The 17120-nt window shown below is 44.8% G+C and overlaps 1 protein-coding gene across 1 annotated transcript in view; it reads left to right on the top strand.

Annotated features, from left to right (window-relative positions):
* Nucleotides 1–16820, top strand: part of mgat4b (alpha-1,3-mannosyl-glycoprotein 4-beta-N-acetylglucosaminyltransferase B) — a 53697-nt gene extending 36877 nt beyond the window's left edge. The window contains exons 5-15 of the mRNA XM_080502139.1: nucleotides 1652–1698; nucleotides 1789–1902; nucleotides 4143–4218; nucleotides 5438–5552; nucleotides 6462–6592; nucleotides 6800–6907; nucleotides 9419–9612; nucleotides 9688–9766; nucleotides 11333–11420; nucleotides 13039–13151; nucleotides 14010–16820. Of these exons, the coding sequence (XP_080358265.1) occupies nucleotides 1652–1698; nucleotides 1789–1902; nucleotides 4143–4218; nucleotides 5438–5552; nucleotides 6462–6592; nucleotides 6800–6907; nucleotides 9419–9612; nucleotides 9688–9766; nucleotides 11333–11420; nucleotides 13039–13151; nucleotides 14010–14033 (1089 nt within the window). The 3' untranslated portion in view covers nucleotides 14034–16820. The remainder of the gene's footprint in view (nucleotides 1–1651; nucleotides 1699–1788; nucleotides 1903–4142; nucleotides 4219–5437; nucleotides 5553–6461; nucleotides 6593–6799; nucleotides 6908–9418; nucleotides 9613–9687; nucleotides 9767–11332; nucleotides 11421–13038; nucleotides 13152–14009) is intronic.
* Nucleotides 16821–17120: the final 300 nt, after the last annotated feature.

Raw genomic sequence — 17120 nt, 5'->3', positions numbered from 1 at the left:
CAATGAAAACAAAAGGATAGTTTGTGGGGAAAAATAAACTTGTTTGTTTGTATGGTGACTGTCAAAATAAAAGTACCAAGGAGAATCTGGGAGTTTATACTTTGTCCCTCCACTGAGCGCGTGCAGAACGACTCGTTAAGCGTTTCGGAAAAGGTTCGTTTTTTCCCCCCCTGTTTCCAGGGAGTCGTTTTCAAAAGGTTGTTTCAGTTTGTTTTTGTTTTTTTTCTTCGGACACCTAAAAATGTTGGCTTGAACTCAACAAGAACAAAAGGCGACGGAGGCGCCGTCAGATTTCTGTAGAAAAATCATCAGTTCAGAGAAAAAACAGGGCATTAAATCCTCTTAATGAGTTTAAAGTTTTCAATTTGATAAAAAAAAAAAAAAAAAAAGGTTTAAATGTGAGAAATTTTTGAGTTTGTGGGAAACTTTATGAGCCCGGCGGGGAAAAAAGTGAGAAGGATCACCTGCTTCTGCTCCTCTTCATCAACACTCCTGCTCTGTGCTAAGCTCCACCCAGCTGGCTCCACCCACCTGGCTCCACCCACCTGGCACCTCCAGGACGCCAAAACAAACACACACTTTCTGCTCAGACCCACAAGGCTGGTGACCGAGAGGCGACCTCCGCAGCCTGGCGATTGGCTGCTGAAGGGAGGGGGGGGGTCTGATTGGCTGCAAGGACTGTGATGTCACGCGTCTCTCAAGTTGTTGTTCTTGTTGTCTGAGAGAAAGTGAGGAGATGTTTTGATCAAGGGAAGTATTCGGATGATGTCGTCTCTGATCGACACAAATGTTTTCACTCAAAAGATTAAACGTGGCGTCTGTAAACAGAGTCACACACAAACACACACACACACACACACACACACACAGAAAAAGATATAGAGATGAGAACCTCCTGCGTAACAACAAACACACAAACCAGTGTGAAACAGTGTAAAAAGACTCCAAACGACCAATGAAATGAAGCAAAAATGACTTAAAAGAGACGCAAAACAAACTCAAAACAACATAATCACAAAGACACAAACATGATCACAAAGACATAAACATACAACATGATCACAAAGACTTCAGATCGTTTGTTAGTGTTCAAACAACTGCAGAACAACAACAAAAAGTCGTATAAACAAATGCAAAATACAAAAGTCCACAAGGTCGAAGAAAACAACTACAAAGATCTACAAACGGATTTAATTATTTTTAAAAAAAGAAAGACCAAAACAATAAAACAACAACATGCAAAAAATAAGTCCCAGCCGCCTCGCAGGGCTGTCTGACATGTGTGAAACAACACTGAGATTAGATGATGTGTTGTTCCTGGTCTGTCCACCGGGGGCGCTGCTGCTGCAGTGGTGAGGGTGAGAGAAATATTATATAATATATAATATATAATATGAATATATAATATGAATCTGGAGGGAAACACAATATTCAAGACTGCTTTTTTTTTTTTGAGAACTTTCATTTTGCTTCTTCATCTTTTTTTTTTAATGTCGTTCTAAACTGAAACTGATGTAGCTGCTAACTGTGTGTGTGTGTGTGTGTGTGTGTGTGTGTGTGTGTGTGTGTGTGTGTGTGTGTGTGTGTGTGTGTGTGTGTGTGTGTGTGTGTGTGTGTGTGTGTGTGTGTGTGTGTGTGTGTGTGTTTTCAGGCTGACCAGCAGTACGCCAGCAGTGTAGCAGACAACCTGAAGCGCCTGTAAGTATCTTATGATGGGATGTTTGTTACCGCGGCAACCTTGTGTGTGTGTGTCTGTGTCTGTGTGTGTCTGACCCCCGGTTGTCTCAGTTTCCCAGTTGAGATCCAGGCGGGTCTTCTGGAGGTCGTCTCTCCGTCCGTCCACTTCTACCCGGACTTCTCTCGGCTGCGGGAGTCGTTCGGCGATCCCAAAGAGAGAGTCAGGTGTGTTGTTGTCTTATCCAACCTTTGATCCCGCCGGTGGCGCCTTTCATCTCTGGAAATGTCCGAGTTCTCCCTCTGTTCTCTGCTGCATGTGTGTGTTGTTTCGTTACATGAACAATCAATAGCGCCCACTAGTGGCCCAACATGCCAGCGACATGAATTTCACGAAAACTTTCTTGTTAAAAAACACATCGCGTTTTCACTTGAAAGGACACAAAACCGCTTTTTAAACAAAGTGAACAGTCTTTGTGTGTGACTGAGAACTGAAGCTGCTCTTTGTGGGATTAAAAGTAAAAGGAAGCAGAATGTGAGCTTTTGTCCTGCATCATGTGACGAACATGAGGGTCGTAAATGAAGGATTCTCCTTCCTCCTCCTCCTCCTCCTCCTCCTCCTCCTCCTCCTTTTAAAAAGACTCTGGTCTTTTTATAACCCGACTGAGGTCCAACGACGAGTTGACTCAGAGGCAGCCTTGTTTGTCCTGACGGCGCCCGGCGGCGGCGCCGTGTGGAAACGTCCCGTCGCGTCACACTCCGTCCTCGGGCTCGTCGCTCCGATTCATCCCGTCTCCACGCCGCCTGTCCCGTCGCTTCATCAGCGGCGGGTGATCCGTTAAAGTTCAAGCGTCAGGAAGGTTCAGAGCCGATCAGACGGCGGAATGCCAAAAAAAAAAAAAAAAAGCACGTGACTGTGAAGAGAAACGAGAAGAAGCTTCAAATAAACCGGAGATGAAATGAGAAGAAGGAAGGTTTGGAAAAAAGACTGAACTTCTACAAAAAGACAAAACATACTAAAACAAGCTGACTCTTGCTGACGGAAGCAGGAGGCTTATAGAGCATCTTCCTCCTCTAATCCCGATTATAGAGCATCTTCCTCCTCTAACATCAGAGTATAGAGCATCTTCCTCCTCTAATCCAGATTATAGAGCATCTTCTTCCTCTAATCCAGGTTATAGAGCATCTTCCTCCTCTAACATCAGATTATAGAGCATCTGCCTCTATCATCAGATTATAGAGCACATTCCTCCTCTAATCCAGATTATAGAGCATTTTACTCTATCATCAGATTATAGAGCATCTTCCTCCTCTAATGCAGATTATAGAGCACCTGCCTCTATCATCAGATTATAGAGCATATTCCTCCTCTAATGCAGATTATAGAGCATCTGCCCCTATCATCAGATTATAGAGCATCTTCCTCCTCTAATGCAGATTATAGAGCATCTTCCTCCTCTAATCCAGATTATAGAGCATCTTCCTCCTCTAATCCAGATTATAGAGCATCTTTCTTTTATCATCCAGATTATAGAGCATCGTCCTCCTCTGATCCACATTATAGAGCATCTTCCTCCTCTAATCCACATTATAGAGCATCTTCCTCTTATCATCCAGATTATAGAGCATCTTCCTCTTATCATCCAGATTATAGAGCATCCTCCTCCTCTAATCCAGATTATAGAGCATCTTCCTCCTCTAATCCAGATTATAGAGCATAATTTCTGGGACAGACTGAGATCAAAAAAATTCTGGGATTATTTTCTCCTGCAGAGTTTGACAGAAACCTGCTTCAGTTTATTTCTTCATCTTGTGGTTTGACCGCCGTTAATCTCGTTAATCTGAGCTGCGAGGATTAATTCACTCTAATCACTTCTTATTCACACTTCAATCCTCATCATCGTTTAATTCCGTGTGTTTTTGTTTGAAGGGATTAAATTCAAAGGTTTTACTGGTTTTGTTTTCTTTCCTTGGTATTTCTGCATAAAGTTTTGTCGTCTTCAGGTTTTATGTCTCATTTGATGGTCGCATTAAAATGCAATGATGTTGATTTTCAGGTTATTTATAATATTTTTTTGTATATTTTGCTAATTTTGCATAACTACATTTGGGGTTGGTTTTTTTTCGCTGTGCGCTTCGTCTCACTGTAGTTTTTGCACAGTCAGCAGAATTTCATCAAATTTAGTGTGTGTGTTTTCCAGGTTTAGCAGCTCGGCGGCAGTTATTCCCCACAGCGTCGGTAGTTTTGATCACTTTCAGAATTATTTCTGGCCCCGGTCACTGATCCGTCTGCCACTTTTCATGAGGGGAATTAAAATTAACGGAGCGGCGGCTGGTGGTTGTTAATCCGTCACTGAGCTGCGGGTTTATGTGGCGTCGTACTGCAGTTCTTCATTACTACAGGTTAATTCACATCATTGTGTGTGATATTTTATCCCCCCCCCCCCCCCCCCCCCACCCCCCCTCAGGTGGAGGACGAAGCAGAACCTGGACTACTGCTTCCTCATGATGTACGCTCAGTCCAAAGGGACCTACTACGTCCAGGTAAACAAAACCTTTCTGCTCAAACAGGAAACTTAAACACTCAGAGTTTAGTTCGAGTGTTTCACAACCTGCTGCTTCCAGTTCAGGGACACTGTGTGGTGCATTCAGGGACACTGTGGTGCATTGAGGGACACGGTGTTGTGCGTTCAGGGACACAGCTCAGGTCTAACACTGGTGCATTCAGGGACACAATGTAGTGCAGTGCGTTCAGGGACACAGCTCAGGTCTAACACTGGTGCGTTCAGGGACACAGTGTGGTGCATTCAGGGACACACTATGTTACGTTCAGGGACACAGTGTGGTGCATTCAGGGACACTGTAGTGCATTCAGGGACACTGCAGTGCATTCAGGGACACTGTAGTGCATTCAGGGACAAAGCTCAGGTCTAACACTGGTGCATTCAAGGACACAGTGTGGTGCGTTCTGGGACACATCTCAGGTCAACACTGGTGCGATCAGGGACACACTGTGGTGCGTTCAGGGACACTGGTGCATTCAGGGGCACTGTGGTGCGTTCAGGGACACTGTATGGTGCGTTCAGGGACAAAGCTCAGTTCTAATCCTGGTGCATTCAGGGACACACTGTGGTGCATTCAGGGACACACTGTGGTGCGTTCAGGGACACATCTCAGGTCCACACTGTGGTGTGTTCAGGGACACAGTGTGGTGCGTTGAGGGACACATCTCAGGTCCAACACTGGTACATTCAGGGACACTCTGGTACATTCAGGGACACAGTGTGGTGCGTTCAGGTCTATTTGTATTAAATCACTACTTTGTTCAGTCCTACTTTCCAAAAAGCTGGAATACAGTTAAAATGTCAACAACAACAAAAAGAAGAGATTCTTTAGATGATTTTCTGTGCAGTATAATGTTCCGTTTCATCACATTTCACTCATTTTTTCCATTGATTCGCGCTTTTTTCTTACTTAAAGGGAAAAAAGGGCTTCATAAACAATCGATCTGATCTGGCCTCTTCAACATCTGACGTCTGAATCACTGATTCAGGAGTAAATCTCATTTGTCACATACTTGATGTAAAACTGTTGAAATGTGAGTTGAGCTGACGGCTTTAATGAACATTGATGATCCCGGCACACGTCAGTGTTTCTGCAGCTCGTCCACGTTCCACTTCAATCCTCAGACTTTTATTCTGACGGGAAACGCAGCTCTGTTGACCCCGCCAGTCGCTCTCTGGCGTCTCTTCCTGTCCCGCAGCTGGAGGACGACATCGTCGCGCGTCCAAACTACTTCACCACCATGAAGAACTTTGCTCTGCAGCAGCCGTCGGAGGAGTGGATGATCCTGGAGTTTTCTCAGCTCGGCTTCATCGGTGAGTCATGGCGGTGGCGAATAGAAATCCAGCCAATAGAAAACCAGCCAATAGGAATCCAGCCAATAGAAATCCAGTCAATAGAAAACCAGCCAATAGGAATCCAGCCAATAGAAATCCAGCCAATAGAAATCCAGCCAATAGAAAACCAGCCAATAGAAATCCAGCCAATAGAAAACCAGCCAATAGGAATCCAGCCAATAGAAATAGAGCCAATAGAAATATAGCCAATAGAAAACCAGCCAATAGGAATCCAGCCAATAGAAATCCAGCCAATAGAAATATAGCCAATAGAAATCCAGCCAATAGAAATATAGCCAATAGAAATCCAGTCAATAGGAACCCAGTCAATAGAAATCCAGCCAATAGAAAACCAGCCAATAGAAAACCAGCCAATAGAAATATAGCCAATAGAAATATAGCCAGTAGAAAACCAGCCAATAGAAATATAGCCAGTAGAAATCCAGCCAATAGAAAACCAGCCAATAGAAATATAGCCAATAGAAAACCAGCCAATAGAAATCTAGCCAATAAAAAACCAGCCAATAGAAAACCAGCCAATAGAAATATAGCCAATAGAAATATAGCCAGTAGAAAACCAGCCAATAGAAATATAGCCAATAGAAATATAGCCAGTAGAAAACCAGCCAGTAGAAATCCAGTCAATAGGGCTTAAAAAAAGCACTTCCTGTTCTTCTTCTTTGTGTCTTTTTCCTTTTTATCTGTTCTTTTTGTTCATCGAACTCCAAGAAAAACTCCACACAACTTGACATACTTAGAAATGTACACATTTCAATTACATTTACAAATGTATTCATGTGAACTCTTCAGTTTCTGTGCGAATTTGATGCTTGTTTTTTTGTTTTCACGTGTTTCACGTTCCCTCCTTCTCGTCTCCGCCTCTTGCAGGGAAGATGTTCAAGTCCCTGGACCTGTCGCTCATCGTGGAGTTCATGCTCATGTTCTACAAAGACAAACCCATCGACTGGCTGCTCGACCACATCATGTGGGTCAAAGTGTGCAACCCGGAGAAAGACGCGGTGAGTCGGACACAACCACAGGGAGCCCGCCAGAACTTTACTATATATATGTATATATATATATATATATGTATACATGGACGATAGCTCATGGTAGTTTAACTCGGCTCCACAGATCTTATCAGAACTCCGTTCAGCCCCGGCGACTGATTTGATTGGCTCTCGGTATGAAAAGGGGGCGTGGCTCTAACTGTCCTCCTCCCTCAGAAACACTGCGACCGGCAGAAGGCCAACCTGAGGATTCGCTTCAAGCCGTCGCTCTTCCAGCACGTCGGCACTCATTCCTCATTGGCTGGAAAGATCCAGAAGCTCAAGGTGAGTCTGGCAGAGAACGCAGTATTCTATTGTACTATTAGTAATATAACACTATAATAATATAATATAATATAATGATATAATACTATAATGATATAATGCTATAATAATATAATGCTATAATAGTATAACGCTATAATACTATAATGCTATTATAATAATATAATACTATAATAGTATAATGTGCTATAATAATATAATACTATAATATATAATGCTATGATAATATTATTATAATTAATAATGATAATATAATATAATACTATGGTGTTCTAGAGCAGCTGTCAGGCAGCGGGGGGGGTGAGGGGGGGGGGGGGGGGGGGGGGGGGGGTGTGTGTGGGGGCGTTTACAGAGTTTGGGTTCAGTCCAGCGTCTCCGGGGCGACGGAGGGAGATTGAAAGCCTCTGCAGCCGGCGGCTCGGTTTAATTCCTCTGACGACGGAGTGAAGAGCTGGATGACGGTGGATATTCGCTCCGCCGGCCGCGGCTGTAATCTCCTCCAATCAATGGTCAATCGATGGCGGCCGGCCGGCCTGGGAAGGAGCCCCCCGGAGCCTCCAGTGGGGGGGGGGGGGGGTCGGGACGGAGATTATTGGAAGAATAACGCTGGAAGTGGGTTTATTCGTCTGTGGAGAGGCGAGTAATTAAGAGAGTGAAATCCTGACGTCTGTTCAGAAAGACGGAGGGAAGAAGTTTCTCCTGCTGCAGAAGAACAAAACAGAAATACTTGATCATGTTCGACGTCTCGGAACTCGGTGTCCCACTTGTCCTGCAGGGTTTTTTTATTTGTTTCTTTCTCCAAACTTTATTTAGAAAACATTTTGTACAATGCGGACCGATTGACTTAAATATAACCAATATAGGCCAAACACTTAACACTTATAACAAACAAACAAACAAATAAATAAATAAATACATTTAAAAGGGAGGAAATGAAGATGGGGAACGATAGATAAATAAATAAATAAATACATTTTAAAAAGTGAAATGAAAGTATGGAATTAAATAAAATACATTTGAAAGGGGGTAAATTAAGGTGGGGATGTAAAAAAAAGAATAAATAAATAAATTTTAATAAGGGGATAAAGTAAATACCCACCCACTGCCAGGCCAAACACTTTAATTAATTAATTAATTAATTTTGAAAGGAGAGGGTAAATAAATTAAACGAAGGTAGGGAAGAAGATATATATATATATATATATATATATATATATATATATATATATATATATATATATAGATGAAGAGGTGCTGGAAGAGGGACCATCATGGGAGGACAAGCCCCTACATGGGATGTACCACCGGAACTTAACTGAAGTGGCTGATCTCAAGAAGTCCTACCAATGGCTAGAGAGGGCTGGCCTACAGGACAGCACAGAGGCCCTCATCCTGGCTGCACAGGAGCAGGCTCTGAGCACCAGAGCCATAGAAGCCCAGATCTACCACACCAGACAAGACCCAAGGTGTAGACTGTGCAAAGAGGCACCTGAGACAATCCAGCACATAACTGCAGGGTGCAAGATGCTGGCTGGGAAAGCTTACATAACCAAGTGGCTGGCATAGTGTACCGAAACATCTGTGCGGAGTATGGTCTGGTAACCCCAAGGTCACAGTGGGAGACCCCCCCAAAGGTGGTGGAGAATGACCGAGCGAAAATCCTGTGGGACTTCCAGATACAGACAGACAGGATGGTAATGGCGAACCAACCAGACATCGGGGTGGTTGATATAGGGCAGAGGAAAGCAATCGTGGTGGATGTAACAATACCAAGTGATGGGAACATCAGAAAGAAGGAACATGAGAAAGTTGAGAAATACCAAGGGCTCAGAGAGGAGCTGGAGAGGGCTTGGAAGGTGAAGGTGACAGTAGTGCCCGTGGTAATCGGAGCACTCGGGGCAGTAACCCCCAAACTGGAGGAGTGGCTACAGCAGATCCCTGGAACAACCTCGGACATCTCAGTCCAGAAAAGTGCAGTACTTGGAACAGCAAAGATACTGCGCAGGACCCTCAAGCTCCCAGGCCTCTGGTAGAGGACCCGAGCTTGGAATAGAAAAACAGGTGATCGCCCGCGGACGGCGAGAGGGGAATTTTTTTTAATATATATATTTATATATATAAGGCCATTTTCATCAGGCCCAAGGTTGAAATCATATTGGAAGAATGAATATATGAAAGAAAATGAATGCATGAGATGTGAAAGGAAGATGAGCTCCAGTATAAAAAACAGTTAAACCATACAGCCAATAAGGAAATTCAAAACCACACGTAATATATATAAAAGGAAGCAACAAACTAAAATAAATGACATTGAGGGAACATAATAAACTCACAGGACAATTTAACAGAGACAAATTGACACGTTAAACGACGAGAATAAAACTGCAAATGACCTTAAAATGAAACAAAAGGACAATAAGAGAAGCTAAACGATTGAATTAAAGACAGAAAATGTCCATTAGAGACACAATAGTCGTCCTCTGCTCAGGTTTGTGAGTCTGTGTGTTGCAGGACAAAGACTTTGGGAAGCAGACGCTGCATAAAGGTCACGCCAACCCGCTGGCGGAGGTGACGACCAGCCTGAAGACCTACCAGCACTTCACGCTGGAGAAGGCCTACCTGGGGGAGGACTTCTTCTGGGCCTTCACCCCGGTGGCCGGGGACTTCATCCGGATCCGCTTCTTCACCCCCGTCCGCATCGAGAGGTCCGACACTTGGATTATACCGCCGCCGCCGCCGCCCGGCTCTGTGACCAATCGTCTCTCTGTCTCGTTCTCAAGGTTTTTCTTTCGGAGCGGAAACATCGAGCATCCGGGAGACAAACTCTTCAACACGTCGGTGGAAGTTCTGCCCTTCGATGTGAGTCGTCGCTTTAGTCGTCTTTGTAAAGGCGGGGAAAAAAATCAATCTCTTCAACGCAGATTATTTTAACTCGCTGGAGCCTGCATCCACCGTGGCTGTGATTAGATTTATTATGTTGAAACGTCAGATTATAGAGCATCTTCCTCCTCTAATGTCAGATTATAGAGCATCTTCCTCCTCTAATGTCAGATTATAGAGCATCTCCCCCCGCTGGCATCAAATTATAGAGCATCTTCCTCCCCTAACATCAGATTATAGAGCATCTTCCTCCCCTAACACCAGATTATAGAGCATCTTCCCCCTCTAACATCAGATTATAGAGCATCCTCCTCCTCTAACACCAGATTATAGAGCGTCTTCCTCCCCTAACATCAGATTTTAGAGCACCGTCCTCCCCTAACACCAGATTATAGAGCATCTTCCCCCTCTAACATCAGATTATAGAGCATCTTCCTCCTCTAACGTCAGATTATAGAGCATCTTCCTCCCCTAACGCCAGATTATAGAGCATCTTCCCCCTCTAACATCAGATTATAGAGCATCTGCCTCCTCTAACGTCAGATTATAGAGCATCTTCCTCCTCTAACACCAGATTATAGAGCATCTTCCTCCTCTAACATCAGATTATAGAGCATCTTCCTCCTCTAACATCAGATTATAGAGCATCTTCCTCCTCTAACATCAGATTATAGAGCATCTGCCTCCTCTAACGTCAGATTATAGAGCATCTTCCTCCTCTAACACCAGATTATAGAGCATCTTCCTCCTCTAACATCAGATTATAGAGCATCTTCCTCCTCTAACACCAGATTATAGAGCATCGCTGTGACGTCGCTGCTCCGGTCAGTAAATGTTTCCCTCGTTAAAGTTTGAAAACTCTCCGGTTTGAGGCTTTGTTGATCGCCGCCCTCCCCATGTCGCCATGGAAACGTGAAGCGGCGCCTCGTCACGGCGGCGAAGGGAAGGGTTGGGAGAAATAATCCAAGAGCTGCTTGACCAAGGGACTAGTTTCTCTTCATCTCCTGTTCTAACTGGCCGGCGCTCCCGGTCGGACGGAGGCGGAGCGGCGGATTCGTGGCCGCCGGGTTCCGCCACGGGACAGAGGCTGATTACCGCCGGTTCTCAGCAGGGGGTCCGGAGTGACGGAGCAGGAGGCTCTCCTGCTGAGATCTGCCTCCGCCGAGCCCAGAGCCACGCTGCGAGCCCGAGGAATAGAGAGAAGAAGAAGAAGAAAAAAATAAATAAAAAATCACCGCGCACTCAAAGGAAGCGCAGGCACTTTGATGGAGGAGGGAGGCGGTTTCCGTAGCAACGCTGACGGAGGAGGAGGGAGACGAGGAAGGCGGTGGCGAGGGCTGAACCTCCGGACAGCATATCCCTCCATCCACTCCAGTTCTTTTTTTTTTTTTTTATATATATATATTTGCTCCAAATCCATCAACAGACAAACTTGTTTTCCGTTTTCTTTGAACGTTTTATTCAAGTTCTTTTTATTTTGTTTGTTTGTTCACGACGACTCGGCTGAATATCCGAGTGACGAGGCGCTTTGTGTGTGTTTGACAGAACATTCAGGCGGAGAAGGAGGCGCTGACGGAGGGACGCGACAAAACGCCAAAGTACCATCGAACTGAAGACGGATTCATCAGGATAGGTGAGCGCCGCCCACACAGATTAGCTCCGCCCACAAGTGCCCATCTATGGGAAGATGGAGGAAGTACTTCCCCTCTTGGCACCATGTGCCAGAGCAGAGCTGCCTGATCGTGGGAGGAGTCTAAAGGGGGAGGAGCCTACCTTGATTGTGATTGGCTAAAAACCCCTGATGACACTATATAGGGTTTGATTTCTGATTGGCTGCTTGGAGCAACACACTTTTTAAAACCTGGAACCAGCCAGGGAGAGAGAGGACACTCTTTCTTAACTTCCAGAAGTGAATCTAGCATCCTGAGCCTCGTCCTCGTCCTGGTGGAGTCTGGACGATCTGACGGCGTCACGGCGACGAGTCTGATCCCGCGTCATAAATTACAAGTGGCTCTTTTATCCCCTTCATTAATTTTTCAGACGAGTCGGCCGATCGATCCGGCCGGCCGGCCGGCGCTCCTCCACTCTATTAATCTCGGCAGGCGTTTCCACTCGGTCTGTGAACGTTTCAGTAAAGGCAACCAGGAGACGAGGAAGACGATGCAACAAGAGGTCCAGTCTGTATTCTGGTCTGTTTGGTTGAACAGGTTCAGGGCTCCACTGGGCGTCGTGCTATTCCTCCAGTTGCTTAATTGACTCAATATACCACCTTATGGCACTAAAAGGTATTGCAAGCCATAAACAGGCGTATTTTTCTTTCTATACCAGCAAACGAATCAGGAAATAATTGGAGGTGGTTTCACACCTTCATTTGGTTCATTTGAAACCGAAACAGGAAGTCCCACCGATTTTAGCCCGCCGGTGGCTAGGCTAGTTAGCTCGTGGCTAATGGGTAGCAACAAACAGCCACGATGTCTTCACACCTGATATCAGTGAGTCTTCCTCTCTCCTCCACGTCTGCCCGACCGATATTCTACACGTCCAACTGAATCCCTTCTCTCGAGAAAGACGGGGCATTTTTATTTTTTATTTTATTTTACGTTTGTCGTGTCCTCTGTGAGATTTCTGAGGACATCTTCAACAGTCGTGTACATGTGGCTGGATATTGAGCGAAAGCCGTAATACCCACAATAATACGAGATAATACCCACTGATAAACAATAACACACCACCAGACGCTGCTCTTTGTCGGGATTACAGTGGCACTCGTACCTGGGAGCGTCGCAGCCGGAACCGTAATCCCAGTGAATAAATCCTCGGAGGGATTACTGCTCCATCGAGGTGAATTTCCACCCGAACCCGGAGAATAATAAAGATTTGATGGTGGCCTGTTCCGACGGAGACAGAGGTTTATTTTGAAGAGGGAAAAAAAACCAAGCTCGGAACCACAGGGGTCGGTTTAATGGAGTTTGGGTGAATGTAATGGCTCTTAATAACCTTTAATAACCCTGTAAATCTGCACAGGAAGCATAACAATCCTTTAATTACTTCGGCTTCCATCAATGAATGAATCATAAATAATAAACGAGAACAAATCCCTTTTAAAGTCGTGAAACTCAACCTGCTCTCCTCTCACTTTCCTGAGCGAATAAAGGAGGGGAAGCACGACGAAAAGAAAGCTGAGGAGATAAAATAAAAATCTTCTCCTGACGTTTCCTCCCTGTTGATTCCTGGTGTTGCTTCTCTTCCAGGAAGCTTCCAGAATGGGATTGCAGAGGGGGAGGTGGACCCCAGCTTCGGGCCCCTGGAGGCCATGCGTCTCTCGGTGCTGACGGACTCTCCGGTGTGGGTGATCCTCAGCGAGGTGAGGCCCCGACACATGAATACGTAATACCACTTCAATGACTCCAGCAAGCAAACACTTATAAACTCATCGCTCCTGTTTTTTAACCTCTCTCTTCATTTTATTCACCGTCATTTTTATTTTGTTGTTTTTAGTGTTGCTGGTTTAATTTCAAGCTGATGATGGTATCAATATCAGTTACTGTTGCCTCAGCAACCTTACTACTGTTATACTTTCGACTTTGTTCTTGTTTCTTGCTTTCATCTAGCGATTCTCCTCTATTTTTCTTTTTCTACCAAATCCTAATGTAGATATGAACGGCTGCACAACTGCTAAAAGCTACTGACCCTGTATGCATGATGTTTGTTGTGAATGCCGTTGTTTTTATCATTGTTGTCTTGCAATTTTGCTCTTCTTTTTTGTATTTAATTTCATTTAATTTTGTTTAATTTAATTTAATTTAATTCAATTTAATTTTGTTTTATTTTGTATTATTTTATTTTATTTTATTTTATTTTATATTATATTATGTTATGTTATGTTATGTTATGTTATTTTGTATTATTTTGTATTATTTTATTTTGTATTATATTATTTTATTTTATTTTATTTTATTTTGTATTATATTATTTAATTTAATTTTGTATTATATTATTTTATTTTATATTATATTATATTATATTATATTATTTTATTTTATTTTATATTATTTCAAGTTTCTTGTTGTAGGATCCCCTCACAAACGACATGCTACACCTCAAGGAGGTTCTCCCGTTAATTTATCCATTTATTACTTTATTCCAGTTATAGAGAGTTTCTGCGCGTCGCTATACGTCGCAGGTCGTTCTCTGAACAGTGTCTTGGTCTCGTCTGTCTCAGATCTTCATAAAGAAAGCAGAGTGACGCTCCTCCTCCTCCAGCAGAGCGGACCAGGGGCTCTCCAGCTGCCGTCCTGCCTCCAGTCCAGCTCCCCAGACCCTCGCCGCGGCGCCACAGCGCCGCCGTCTGGCCGACCCCCGCCGCTGCAGGACAGAGACTCAAACCAGACGGGTGTGGGGAGGGTGGGGGAGGTGGGAGGTGGGGGGAGTTGTAATTAACTCCTGAGGATTCTGTATTTATGTGTATATATAAGGTCAGATTCATGTTGAAAACACTGGTGACCACGGAGGAGGGAGTGCCCAGCCGCCCACGCCACCACCTCTGATCATCAACCTGCTGCTTCCAGACTCAAAGGCCTCTTTCAATATGTACCCCCCCACCCCCACCCCCACCCACCCTCACCCCCTCACTAACCACATATATGCATAGAAACGCTCATGTGTTGGTGTGTTGTCGCTGCTCGGGCGTTCAAACCTTCTCCCTCCGCAGCCATTTGCCTTAAAACCAAGAGCAGATTTCACAAACAGCCCCAGACCAGACCGTGTAGCGTACCCAGAATCCTTTGCTGCAGCCGCAGACCTGCTCGCATCATTGTGGCATGAAACTACTGACGATGACGACGGCGGAGGCTGCTGCCCCAACCCCCCCCCCCCTTTTTTTTTTAAACTGTCTTTTCAAATGGTTTTGAGTTAACTGAGGCCTTTTTACTGATGACCGCCCAGTATCGAACTCCACAGTACTCCTTAGTACTCCACAGTACTCCTTAGTACTCCACAGTACTCCACAGTACTCGTCAGTACTCCACAGTGCTGTACAGCAGTGGTTCCCAGCCTGAGGCCTCCGTTTGGGTGGGGGTGGACGCTTCCAATTTGCACATGTTAAAGTAAAACCATTACTCAACACAATCTAGTATGTTTGGGTGGGGGGATTTTATTTTGAAGGATCCTATTTCTGTTTGTAGAAGTGGATGTTTCCCACCAGTGTTTGGCTTCACTGTAATGTTTTAGTGAATCAGGGACCAAAGAGGGAGTCTGCTGCCTTTCTTTAGCACACTTTGGAAGGACCTGGAAAACTGCCCAGCGCTTTTATTTTGAAAGCTCCGGTTTATGGAAATGGGTTTTTGTTTTTCCTTCCCCCAACCAAGTATTTGGCTTCTTTGTAAAGTTCGATGAATGTAGGTCTGTGGAGACAGTGTGGTGGTCCTGTTAGAGGGGGTGTTGGCAGGACTAAGGAGGGGGGGGTCAGGCTTTGTGGGGGGGGGGTGGGGGGGTGGGAGTCACTGCTCTGCAGACCCCTGCTGTGCTCTGCCCTCCTGTTACTGTGCTGTAGTTTTCCAGTCCGGTGCACGAACACGTCCCGTCTTCACTTTACCTCCTCTAAATCACACAGGTTTGATTTTTGCTGTTTTCTGTGAAGACGCCCCCCCCCCCCCCCCACCAAGAACCTTCTGATAAGTCCTTCCCTTCGTTTGCAGATTCTCGCGCTGATTTTCGTCCGCTCAGATGAAGAGTAGGTGCCTTCAGATCTCATTCATCGAGATTAAACGTGTCCTGTCGTTTTCCTCGTCTTATTTTTATTTTTATTTCATTATTAATTTGATCTGTATCGTGAAAAAGTCTTCAGCTTTCAAGAGCCACGTCGAATAGAAGCTGCAAGAGTTTGCTAGAAGCATCAAGTTCCCAACATTTCTTTTTACCGTGGCCATAGCAACTCATCAGGGTATTTTAAACCCTCCAACAAAAACCCCGTCTCCGTGGCTTTGGCGTGATTTACAGCTGCTTTTAAAACGTACGCGTCCACGTCACGATCCAGAGAAGTCCTGCGTCGGTCATACTGATCCCTCGCCTTCCCATTCACCAACTTCACGACACAAGAGCGTGTGCACGAAATGGCATTATAAGCAGAAATCTCGTTACGCACGCCCCCCCCCCCCTCTCTCTGCTTCTACATTCGCCTCACATCCAGCCTCGGGCAGCGCCGTAGTATTCTTCGGTGAATACAAACACACCGTTCACACACGAGCCGGATTGGATCAGGCTTGATAAATGTGAGCCCGAGAGCACAGGCTGAGGGGGAGGAAGACAAAACCCCGAAAACGATTTATGACCTTTAACTGTCGGAGCTTGATTTGATCACATGCAGCACGGCTCTCGGCCCTCAGTCGAGGCTTGCAGGCAGAACTGCAGGTCCTGTAACCTCCTGGTTGTTTGTAACGGAGCGTTACTGCACTGAGACGTGGTAGTTTGAAGGTAAATGTTGAACACGACGGCGCAAACTGAGCAGCAGAGTGAGCCTTCCAGTCTTGTGGAAGGGCAAGGAAAACCCTCAATGAGCAGACTCACTAGTGGACATTGACAGATCCTTCAAATCAAACTTATTGGACACACAGATATTTAATATCCCCATTCAAAATGTATGTTGGCACACAAATTTGTCACGTACATATCTATATACACAGAAATCTAATCACATCCAACGATGACACAAACTTTCCAATACGGTATGTTTGTTTTTTCCTAATTATACGTCTTAAAAGCAGCTGAATCGGGATTCAGACGTCGGCTACACGTTACAAAGCTCATCTTCTCTCACTCATCCATGTATTTGAATATTTCACTGAGCGGATGAAACTCGGCCGTGCGGAGAGGGTCGAGCGATCCGAAGGGAAACGAGCGAATCGGAAACAGCTCGTCATCAAACCACTGGTGGAGTCAGGTCAGATCAATAAAATGAACCCAGGCTCCAGGAAACGTTCCGACCTTTCCTTTCCCCCCCGTGAGATGCACTGGAACGCATTGCTCCCATGTTGTAATTTGTCTTTTGTATCCTTTAGATAAACTCTATTTAAATGAGCTTCTATCTGATCTGTGAATTGTAATAAAGACAGAAATTTAAAGGATGTTGTTGGACGCGTTCTTCTTTTGGACTCAAGTGGAAGACGAACACTTCACAGAAGATATATAAGTTTATAGCATATTGTTTTCTGAACAACACACATCAACTGCACCCACTAGTGGCCCTTCAGGAGAACTCCATCACTTTCAGCATTTGTCGTTTCTTGTGTAAAGGATTTAAAAACGTTGCCATGTAAACACTAAACATTTATGAAAC

Source organism: Blennius ocellaris, assembly GCF_963422515.1.
Source record: "Blennius ocellaris genome assembly, chromosome: 9".
Taxonomy (NCBI): Eukaryota; Metazoa; Chordata; class Actinopteri; order Blenniiformes; family Blenniidae; genus Blennius; species Blennius ocellaris.
Note: the sequence above shows the minus strand (reverse complement) of the source record. Positions and strands in the feature narration are given on the sequence as shown.